The following is a 12346-nucleotide window of genomic DNA, read 5'->3' on the forward strand; positions in this document are numbered from 1 at the left end:
ATGACCAAGGCTTTACAGAGGTCCAGAAAATCTGCAACCCCTCCCTTGTCCACTGATGTAGCTACTCCATCACAGAAGGCCACTGGGTTGGTCATGCAGGATTTGTCCTTGTTGAAGCCATGCTGACTGTCTCAGATCCACCTCCCTTTCCTCCATGTGCCTTAGCACAACTTCCAGGAGGATCTGTTCCATGAGGTTCCCAGGTACAGAGGTGAGGCTGACAGGGCGGTAGTTCCCAGGATCTTCCTTTCCACCCTTTTTAAACATGGGTACGATGTTTCCCCTCTTCCAGTCTCCTGGGATTTCCCCTGACCACTTCTCAGAGAGGGCGTGGCAACCACATTCAGCCAATTCCCTCACACTCTGGGATGTATCTCATTGTGTCCCATAGACTTATGTACATTCAGGTTCATCAGGTGGTCGTGAACCTGATCTTCTCTTACAGTGGGAGGGACCCAGTCCCGTCCTGGGTCCATCCACTCAAGAAGCATGGAAAGAGAGGTTGCCAATGAAGACTGAGGTATGCACACAGCTACAAAATGTCACTACTGAAGTTTATAATCATAAAATTCACTTCGGTCAAGGACTTTCATTTTGCTAAGTCTAAGCTGTATTGCTGATGAGCCTTGGTTCCATCTTTAAAAGACCAGGAGACTATCACCTAAGTGAAAATTATTTGTATAAAGAAAGGCTTAGAATATTTTGCCATGTAGTTTGTTCCAGGGGAAAGAAAAAAAGAACGCCAACAAAACAAAAAGATACGGGCAGCACCCTGGTCGTGGTTTAGCCAATACAGTATTACAACGAAACATGGGAGACTTTTCTTTTTAGTGTAACAGCAATAAGAAAAACAGAACTGCCTCCTTCCCACAGTCTTTGAAAAACAATAATGTAGACTCTTTTAAAGTCAATTTAAATGAACAACTGCCATAACATCAATCTAAAACTTCAGGCTACCTAGAGAAATGAACTTGATTTCATACATACCAAATATTCTGCAAAACTTGGGGGAAATAAATGCAGTGTAACTCTCCCTATAGATGACGAGTTTTAGTTTAAATGAGGCATTTTGACAGACTGACTCTAATCATATAAAGCTAAAAGATAATTTTGCAACTCATGGCAACAATCTGACAGATTAAGATCATTTGTTTAATTCTGTAACTCTGCACTTACCCCTTGCTCATCAAGCTTCATAAGCTGTTCTGTGACTTTTGGAGTGTTGAAGGCGAGCCTTAGGCAATGGATATTCAGCTCTGGAACCACATACTCCAGCACTTCTTTTAGGGGAAGACCCCTGGCTGTGCAATGCTTTGCAGTAGAAGGGATAGCATCTTCCAGCACAGAGCCTCTTAATGTCATGAGCTGTGCACACAAAAGAACAGCACATATATTGACTTATGCACTGAGATTGACTAACAATAGCAGTGGAACTAAACATACTACTTTTCCAATTCTCAATAAAGATCAAGGACACTGAGGAATTTCTGTTAGCATAAGACCAACACTGATACACAAAATGTCACTCAGTGACAGCTAAAAGTAGTCAGACTATTTAAAATGATTCATCTGATTAAAGTTTTACAGGAAACTACTACCTGGAAAAATTAGTATTAGTATAGTATTTCTAGCAGAGCATTTAAAGTTCTCAGGTCTGCCCACTGCCACATATAAAAGTGAAGGAAGCCATTTCCCTCCTCTTTGCTTGCTTCTAGCTAATACAGCTCCTGTAAGTTTCTCAAGATTTAACCAAAACAACCTTTGCTTTCCTCTGTATTGGATGTTATGGAATAACTCACATACATTCTGTGCCAGATAAACATGTGGCACAATTCTGTCAGGAGGTTCCTGGATTATACAGAAATCTACTATCAGTGCTGTAAAGCACATAAACCCCACACATGACACCTGGTTTCGCCTGCTCACTTCTAGTTTCTTTTACTATCACCCCTGAACTGCTTACCTCACTGGTTCTGAATATGATCCGGTAGTTGTACTGAGGTCCATTTTCTTTGATTTCCTCTGGCTTCTCTCTTCTTATACTCACAGCTACTGGACCCAGGTTCTCATCTGCCCCAAAGTAGTTCCAGTGCTCTTGTATATGAGGGAAAAAAAAAAGAAAAAAAAAAAGAAAAGAAGAAGTCTGTCTTACTTCTTATATTTCAACTATATTTCTATATTTTCATGCTTGATTGTTACACTGGAAATAAACTGCCAGCTCCATGGAGTCAATAAGAGCATGTCTTCAAGTGGTACCGGGATGTCATTCTCGTGCTTCAGTTCTCTTGTGAGCTCCATTTATGCAAAAAGGCTGAAATTCAACATGGCATCTCTGCTTAAATAGGCCTAAAACAGGATACACCTCTTCCATCAGCTTTTATATTGCCATCTGTTTCATTCACGTTGAGCTAAGTAAGTACAACCAATTTCCTCCTTAAAAATAAAGGGAAGGAAGCCAAATGCACCAAAGTGGGAAACTCAACAACCTACGTTAAAATAGAAATGTCAAATAACTGTACTTAGCAAAGGATGTAAATTATTTATTTTTGTTTGACTGTTTTTTGCTTTTTCCATACACGTTACTCAGTTCTAAAATGGGAAAAACTGATGAAGCTGAAAAAGAAGTTAAAGGCTTGTTCACAGTAAAAGTATCAAATCATAGTACCACAGAAAAGTAAAGCACAAGAATAAAATAACTAGCATACATATTTAACAGTGAAGTGTTCAACAGCCCTAAAAGTGAATTTAAAGTGCTAAGACTTGAGTTGAAAACCAGTCTAGTAGGGAAGGCAGCAGAGAGGAGAATACAGGATTGGTGAAATCACTCACTAGCTTAACAGCAGATTCTTTGAAACACTTTTATATTTGTCTAACTATAGACATGTAAAGCCAAGCTTTACATGAAAAAAAGTTAGAAAAGCACATTTACAAAAATCAAAGCTCAACGATTTTAAAGATTGGTGTTGAAGGCTCTTCTGTTCAACCTTTTGAGCATTACGAACTTATCTTGACTGATGACAGAGGTATATCACCATTAATGAAGCAACATATAAACAAAGCTGCACATATCTTAAGTGACTGCTGAATTTAAACACATATTCCCTAAAAGAAAATTTAAGGGAAAAGTCCAAAAAAAAGGAGTCAAGCACTGTACAAGAAAAATAAGTCCCATGTAATCATTTTCCATAAGCTGCATGTATGAATGAATTTATACATGCACAAAAATACAAAGTTAGAACCACCTGAAAATTCAGCAATTCAAAGATGTGAAATTCGATGGAATGAAAAAGAGACATAACTGCCCTAACAGGAAATGTAACCACATTGTCTTTACTACATACAGATTACTTGTTATTCTTAAAACAACCAGAATTTTAAATAAGAACTTTAGGAGCAGTCTAATATGAGCTATTCTACTATAGAGACAAAACGTAAAATATTTTAACATCATCATCAAGAACTGCAGCTTTAAAGATAATAAAAATAGATATTGAAATACACTCCATCTAAAGTGAATGGTAATCATTTTTCCAATTAATAATATTGTTAAAAATTTGAGAGCCTCATTTTTACTGTAATTCTTTTAAAACTTATACTTACTGGTCCTTGCAAAACCTCCCTCCAACATACTGAGTGCTTTCACACAGTTGTCCAGCACTTCAAGCCCCTGGGGGCTCTAGTCAATACCTCAGTGTCTGGTATTCTATTATCCCTCACTCAATGTTTTCTGTTTAAAGATTTCAGAGCATGCATGACATAAAAGAAACATGCTTGCAGCATTAGAAGACTTGCTTTCTACCAAATCCCTCTGCAAGTCATGAAGAGCCAATGCTATACATAAAGGTAATTAAAATTCAAAATTCTTCTAATATCTTGTGGAATATTCTGTAAATATTGTCATTAAATTTTGGGTGACTAAACTGTGAGTGGGCAAATTATTAATAGATTAGATCATCCATATAAGCCTAATTACATTTTTACAGTAGCCCACAGATATGAGCCCTGTAAATGCCAGAGATGTTCTGTTGTTTAAAATTTCAAACTACCTTACTAGCACTCTAGCTTATTTTCTTCCTGCATTAAGTAGCTTGCTTTTTTTTCAGTGTTTACAGCTCACCAAACAGTTTATGGCCAACAAGGTCAATGCAGAAGCAGCACAGTCTTTGAGAAAGATTAATTTTTTAATCAGCCTATTACATAGCTTCCAAAACCTGAGATAACTTGGCCATCTCCACACTAAACTGCTTAGTGACTTAAAAACAGTGATGTGGATTTGCTTTTATAATAGAAAAACTTACAGAAAAAAGTTATGGTGGTCATGCATACTAGAAGGGTCCAAACATTACATTAGTTTTCTATATTGAGAGCCACACAGTAAAATTTGTCTAACCTGCAACCATTCTAGCCTGCAATTCAGATAGAGAATTTTCTCAGGATAAATTATTCTACATCTTGAAAACACATTTAAGAAGTGTGGCAAGAGGAATGTTTGAAGCTGCACACACATACACAAAATACACATACAATTCTGTATCATTTGATTAAGCTTTTTAATTAGCTCCTATTGCTTTGGAAAAATGCATGAAGTAGTGTGGAACTTTACACTTCTCTGCTAAGAGGAAATGTCTTTTATTCTCTTTTCCTTCAGCCAGCACTGCAGTGTCTTTCTTGCTGTCCTATGCACATCCTTAGTCCTCTCCTCTACTCACATTTACTACAGGATTGTTCATTCTTTACCTTCATTCTTTCTCCTCCCCTATACCCCATCTCTGTATTCATTCTGCAAGATACAGTATATACCCCTGTATCTGACTACTTTTCCTTCTGGTACACTTTCTCGCACCTCAACCTGATTTTCTCCTACATCCTGAATCTCCTTACATCCAACAATTTTCTCTTTCCAGTGCACGAAAAGAAGTAGCAGAATTAAAGTGAAAAAAGCTTAATATCCAATCTAAATGGAGTTAATTAGGAATTTTATTGGGAAAACAAGGGCTATTGTCACAATCATAACTCAAGAACTTTATGTCAAACATGAATACCATAGAAGACAGCTTATTTCTCCACACCACACAGAAGCTCATTGGAAGCAACATTTCTCAAGGTTTATTTTTATTATTTATATTTAATTTAAACTACTGTTGAAAAATGACTTAATTAACAATCAGGATAACTAGCGACAGCCACAAATCAATTTATAAATCCACACCCAAAAGAAATAATAACTTGATTGTACCTGGTCATTAAAACAAACTATACATACTTTTAAAAATAGTTAAATATTTATTATGTCACTCAAAAGATACTTCCAGTGAAAGAACCAAAACTAAAATATTTATTTCCCTAGCAGATATTTATGAGTTTCCTTTGCAAAGGAAAGCCAAGTAAATGCACTTGATTTTGACTGAAAAGGTTCTTTTGTGCTTTTATCGTATTTCTCTTTAGGTATCAAGTTCAACTGATATTTTGTGTAATTGGACTAGAAATAAAAATCCCAAACGTTTCCCTTCTGAATGAAACTCAGCATCAAGCATTTTCCTCTAATCCTAGCTCAGCATTTACAGTACTGGAAAACTCTGCTCAGTAGTCCTCTGGAGACAAAAGGGCAGGCAGCATTTTGAGAGCTCTGCAAGTCTAGCCATATACTTGAAAGGCACCAACTAACTCTTGGACAGAATATGCAGCAATTTAGAGCATTAGAGCAAAGGGTATTTTTACTGGCTGCCAACAGTTAAAGGAAAGCTGACCAACAGCTCATTTGTTATAAAACCAGTTCAGGAAACTATTTACTTCTCAGGCAAGCCTTTCAACCTAAGCCAGTAACTAATATTTGTCCTAAATGGTAACATTAGCAACTACTGCATGAGGAGGATGGAAGCAAAACAGATGCTCTTGGTTCTTTCCATGAGAACTGTAATTCCCAGATGCAATTACAGGCACAGAGAAAACAGACTGCTCCTCTGGAGTGATAGGCTCTCTTTTCTGAACTGCACTCGGACAAGCTGATGGAAACAAATTTTTCTCTCCCTGCGATTTTAATATTGATTATAAATAAGTCTTTAGTAAACATATCTCTGTGCAGCTTTCACAAATTGGTTCTTGCACTGGCTTTGTCCTCTCCCCTTCTTTTTTATGCACTAGCTTAACTTACAAATGTCTAGACTTCAAACATTTAGTTAAGTCTTTCTATCAAATACACCTTTTAAAACACACCATTATTTAATCACCTTGTAAATACATCTTGTGCATCATAAGTAGCATTCATTTCTTATAAGGATAAACATTTCCATGTGAGTTCACTGTGCATGAGCTTCTGTTAGTGAATAGAGAGAAAAGACTGCAATTCATATGGTCCTGCAAGGTTCATTTCTCTCCACTGAGTAGAAAGGGAGTCTGCACAATTAGCCCAGATATAAAGTAGAAAAGCTGAATCCAGCCTTGGGAAGTACCATTATAAAGTTCTTTTCCCAGTATCTTTTTGTAAGTATCATTTCTCTTACTTCCACTAAACTGTCTCCACCAGTATTTTCACATTTAGAAGTCTGGACACCAGGCCAGAATACTATTTATCAATTCCACTGCTCTGTAGAGGGACCGATTTCCTTTACATACAAAAACTCATTCATTTGCATTCATTGAACTTATACAAGACTCATCCATAAATGTCACATGCAAATATTTTACACTAACGAGATGAAAATATTTTAATTAATTTGGACCATGCTAGTAATAGTGCAAGCTCACTTATACTTCCTCCATACACTGCTAAAATTTGAGATGGATCCATCATCTAAGTAACAGTACCTGTAAAAAATGAGCTATTGATTACATATAATTGAAGACTTCAGACAAGTCACCATCAGAATTTCACCACATTACTTTGAAGAAATTAAAAGGGACTACATGAACGCAATGGCTTTCATCTTTTTTTTTTTTAAAGACACAAGATTAACTATGCTTTTTCTTTTCTTTTATGTGACAAGATCTATTTTTCATGAAATCATGCTGACTGGCATCATTGACAATTTTTAACTGGCAGTTATTTACTGATATAGTCCCAAATCACCTTCTTTTTTATTTCCAGTTGGAATGAAAACTAACTCAGGCTTACAATTCTCTGGAACATTGCTTTTTATTCTTTGCAAGCTCTAGGATAACTAGGGGTTCTCTAAGTCTGTGAAATTTTCCTGGTTTGAGATCTTTAAAAGCTATTGTTGTTGAATCAGAATTCTTCTAAGAATACTTCTAAGACTATAAAATTATCCAAAGCCTACTGACTTGATGAGCTGATCCCACTGAAACTGTCTTTTGGCACAGTCTGTTCCAATTGTAACATCATAAAAATGCAACATCCTCTTCAAGCAAAAAAAATTCTGCATCATTACTTGCTTCATGTTACATAAAAAATTCAGTTACAACTGACTTCCCAGATTTTTTTCCCCCTATTATGCTGCTTTAAGTTTTATCACTATTCCACCTCATCAGCTTAGTCTAAAGTTTGCTCAGGGAATGATGATACTCTGGGTGGTCAACAAAATGTGTTTTGTACTTGTAGAAAATTGGGGTTTGGGCTATCTAATGAGGCTTCTAAAGTACAGCTTTTCAGATAAAAATCTCTGGTAGAAACAATGCCCCTGGTTTGGACTCTGCTGGACTGAACACAAGAAAAGTGAATTTAAAACCCAATTTTATTCCTTAAGAAAAAAATTGCAGCTGCTTCTCCCCATTCAATCCTACTGTCCTAGCTTGCAGTGTATTCTATTACCATCCTCTTGAGCTGTGTGTTTCCTTGCCTCCTCCCCCCAGACTATCTTTCTGTTAATTGCCCATCAATGCCCTGCTGCATGACTCAGAGATAACTCCCTCTGGACTATCTTCTGTTAATGAGCCTAATCAACACCTGGCCTCATGACTCGTTACCCCATTGTGAGATGCTCCACCCAGAGGGAGGAACCAAGCATTCCATCCTGGATATAATCTGAGATTCCGAACACCACAGACACCCTTTCCACTGGATTTCCAGAGGACAGGAGCTACATAGCCACCACTGGACTTTCTGAGGAAGAGCAGACCCTTCTATAGGATCACCGCTTCGACAGAACCACATCCATCGCTTCAGGAGGACGGCAGTCAACCATCTTACTGGACTGCTACCGCCACCCTGACTAACAGGGTGTCAGGTTGTATCCTGACTCTGTCAGTTTAAACCAGTTTTTTGCCTTTTTTTTTTTTTTTTTTTTTAATTTCCCTATTAAATTGTTATTCTGACTTGGTGTCTCCTACTGGTTTGTTTTCAAACTAGTACACCTACTCCATAACACACATTTTTATATCTGGTTGCTCCTCACCAGTACCCTTAGGACTAGATTATGTCAATTTTATCAATTCATCTTAATTATATCTACAAAAAATGGAAATGTAACTGTGACTGGATCTGCAGTAGCACAAGGGTGTGGCTTCCCTTAAGGAGAAGGCAAATCAATAAATTGTTGCCTAAGGGCTGAAATTCCACTTACACTTCCTTCCTCTTCTGCTATTCACTCTCATCCCTTACGTGGCAGTAGGACTTTGGCACTTACTCTGACTGCAAGGAAAGATAATATCCCTCACCATAACTGGAGACAAACAACCAAGCAGTAAACCCCAAATATATCATGATGGCAAGACTTCTGCTTGCTTGTTGAGTAAACTCAACTGGCTTATCAAGTTTTCTGAAAACAAGAGAACTGGTACAAGGAGGAGGGAGGAATTAAGTCTCCCCCTCTTAGTGCTTAAATGCTGTAAATCAGGTCAGATGTAACATGAAACTTTAGTCGTTGATTGCAAAAACTTACTAGAGACTGATAGGTAATCAAATTGTTCCAGAGGGAGACAGAGAAGAATATAATTGCAAACAAAGGTCACAAACCTCAGGCTCTCTGCTCGAAACATACCTTATCCTATATCACACATCTAGCTTACTTTCCCCAGGAAACCATTATTTTTCCTAACTCCTCTGTCTTCGAAGGATAGCAACCAGCATTCTCAAAAAACATGGACCAAAGGCTACCTCTCAGCCCTAGAAAGAATGCAGAAAGAGGAGACTATGCAAAGAGTAACAAGAGCCATCCAACCAATGGACAATGCAGGGAAGAAGAGTTGGGAGCTGAACATATTTTGAAGGCAAGAGAGAAATGGGAAATGAGATTATTAGCAGTAACACGCAGTTAAGAAGCTGAAGGTTTTTCTTTTAACAGACCATCAACTTAATTCTAACCAGGCATCCCTGTTGCTTTTATCTGTAAGAAACAAGCTCTTTTGACCTGCATTCGCTAAAGAGAAGAAACTCAATCCTAATCATTGGAAGGTAAGGAACAAGCACTCTCCAGGTCGGTCATCAGACCAGCTCCGTCCATCAGGAAATACAATACCATCCTGCAGACAGAACTCTTTTAAAGGACTTTTTTTCTGAAATCCTTTTAAAACATTTTTAGAATAATGAAGAACAGAGGGAGATCTGCATCTCATGGTGCCAGTATTATTTTGACAGGGGGGACAAAGAGGGGAAGTATCTGGGTAATGTTTGGGATTTGCTCTTTTCTATAAGTCAAAAGGCTTTGATCTGTTGCTTTGGGCTTTTTTTCTCCCTCCCATACACATCCAATGGAAATTATCATTCTTGGTTTCAGAGTAGAACCATGCGATAAGAGAACTGCACTCTGGTTTTTCAGATACACTGTTGTCATTGAAACATGGGTATTTATGTGTGTATATATAGTTATATCTATATAGTGTTAGTTTGCGCCTGCAAAATCTGACAAATTAGAATTTTCTTTCTAGAGTGACAGCTATAATGAAAACAGTGAGTGAGGAAGACAGATTTTTATTTTTATTTATGTATTATCTACTTTGAAAAATTTAGAAATGGATTATTAAGTTATTAGTATGTCCAAAGATTATTATAAATGCTAACTGTCCAAGATGTACATTCAATTAAATCCTCAGTACATCAAGTCTTGGCACAGTGGGAAGAAAGTTCCCATATTTTAGGATTTTCTTGTTTTCATCTTTCAAGTGTCAACCCCTGTCCACTTCCATGGGTACCCAAAGCTGTGTTTCAAGACATTTATATTTGTAGCCATCGCTACCACATCTATCAGCAATAAAATCCTCAATATTCTTATATTCCAAGACTCTGAAAGACTATTAGATATAGCACATACCATCAGTAAAATATACCATCAAAGAAATACATAATTCTTGCAAATACTATTAAGCATCAACTGAATTTTACGTGTTTGGAAAACAAAGAATCATTCTTAAAACTCAAGGAGAAATAAAATTTACCTACCTTTCTGGTAGAAGAATTTTCGATAATAATATGCACCAAGGTCTACATGTTCAACGATGTATCTTTTCACTCTGTCTAGGTGTAAAATCAGGTTCTCCTTGGGAACTTCCAGAACTGCAACTCCAGCATTTGTGCAATGAGAACTCAGAGTCGACTCAAATGAGGCACTTTCACACCCACTGAAGGAACCTGAATTAGATTTGGAAAGGCTGATCTTCCTTTCCCCTTCCCCACCAATCTCATTACGAAAATAAGGACAACTCATCACTAGTTCATTGCTTTTATCATCCCCCTGGTCCATATTGAGACTTCCTTTTGAATTCAGGTCTTCAGTGCTGCCCATTGGAGAATTGAAACTTGCAGAATGTGACAAAGGTCCAGAGACAAGTGATGCTACAGCAGCAGCAGATGCACCTGTCGTTGTGTTCCTTCTTTTAATAACATTATGCCTGTTGATTGCTGCTTCATTTAAATCAAATAAAATACTCTGTACATCATAATGAGCAAAACACTTCGGACATGTCCAAGGCTTAATGCTATCTTCTGACCTGTTATCTTCAAGATCTGAAGACTTCCCAAGTTCCCCTTCACCTTTGGCATTGCGCAGCTTACGAAAAATAGATGAATCTCCTGTCTCTGATTTTGAGCGTCTCTTGAGTGGCTTCTCCCTTTCCTTAAAGAGTCTCAGGTTTTCCCTTTGAGTAATAGGTCCATCTATCACATCTAGAGAGAATCCTGAACCCTTGCTTCCACTGGCAATCAGGAGCTCACCGAGTTTTGTTGTGCCTGGGCTTCTCTGATCAGACTTTTCATCTTTATAGCCCTTCAATAAGTCAAAAAAACTTTCCCCTGAAGTTCCCTGCTTATCTATGGAAGATGTGCTGCCATACTCTCTGTGCAGAGATGGTCCAGATTTAAATGTAGGTGAAATACATTCATCAAAACTATCCACATCAAGCTCACTTATGGTAATGTCGCTGTTGCTGCGCTGCCGTATTCTGCGAAGAGCTTTCCTTGGGGAACTGGGATAGCCATCGGGTGTAAGAAACCTGGAATCTAGATTCTCAGATTGTCTGGTCTTGTTTTTAAGTGTGCTCTGGATGCTCTTTAACATGACAGAATCACTAGCATTCAGGTTAACAGAGCTTCCCTGACTCCCAGGACTGCTTTTAGAAGACATGCTGTCAAGGCAACTTGATGTTTCAATATCCTGACTAGATCTGCTTGCCTCCTTGATGTTCTCCTTCCTTGGGGGCCAATCAGCAATCCTTGCCCTGACCCCCATTTTAGGGACTCCAGGGGTAGAGGTAACGTGATGGGAACTCTCATTGCGAGGAGGTCCAACTGGCGCCATGACTGCAGATCCTAAGCTGCCATTCTGTGACCTGAAGCGCCTCATGTAGAAGTCATCCGAGTGGACTTTTGAGGTGCCATCTGTTCCGACTGATACCCCAGTGGCAACAGCCCTTTCGGTCTGGGACCGCTTCAAGCTGGTCATGGTCTTTCAGTACGTTCAACCTTAGTAAGTTCCAAGGAAAAACACAGTCATTTCTGCTTTTTAAATGCACAGTTCTCTTTTGGAGAATAGTCTCCAAAATACACAATGGTTGCATGAGATCTTAATCATGGACATTTAAGGACACAGTTAAATGCAGGATGTCTAGAAAATTCAGATATTCAGTAGGTTTTGATAAGCAGTAATTTCCTTTAACTTCTGCATTTTAAGAAGTAGACATGCTCCAATACATTCAAATTGCTTCAACTTGTGCTCCAAAATATCAGAGTTTTAATTGAATCGCTTACGCTTCTTTTAAGCCTAGAACAGAAAACAGAGATAAAATCATTAATTCTTTAATATATAACGTTTTTTGGTAACTGACACTATTAAGGTAATTATTACACATAATTATTATTTTTAACAAACGTGCTTTAAATCACACTGATCATCTCAAAAATGCAGCACTGTGTTACATGCTGGTGAGGAGTTCTTGATATTGTTGGGCTGCCTTCTGAAAA

The 12346-nt window shown here is 37.9% G+C and overlaps 1 protein-coding gene across 5 annotated transcripts in view; it reads right to left on the bottom strand.

The window, feature by feature from the left end:
- Positions 1 to 12346, bottom strand: part of SIPA1L1 (signal induced proliferation associated 1 like 1) — a 140235-nt gene that overhangs the window by 61992 nt on the left and 65897 nt on the right. For all 5 annotated transcript variants that reach the window (XM_008639504.2, XM_008639505.2, XM_017741853.1 and 2 more), the window contains 3 exons: positions 10331 to 12146; positions 1964 to 2094; positions 1177 to 1365 (listed from right to left, as the gene is read on the bottom strand). In XM_008639504.2, coding sequence (XP_008637726.1) covers positions 1177 to 1365; positions 1964 to 2094; positions 10331 to 11828 — 1818 coding nt within the window. In that variant the 5' untranslated portion in view covers positions 11829 to 12146. The remainder of the gene's footprint in view (positions 1 to 1176; positions 1366 to 1963; positions 2095 to 10330; positions 12147 to 12346) is intronic.

The sequence above is a fragment of the Corvus brachyrhynchos genome, unplaced genomic scaffold (genome assembly GCF_000691975.1).
Source record: "Corvus brachyrhynchos isolate BGI_N302 unplaced genomic scaffold, ASM69197v1 scaffold115, whole genome shotgun sequence".
NCBI classification, from domain to species: domain Eukaryota; kingdom Metazoa; phylum Chordata; class Aves; order Passeriformes; family Corvidae; genus Corvus; species Corvus brachyrhynchos.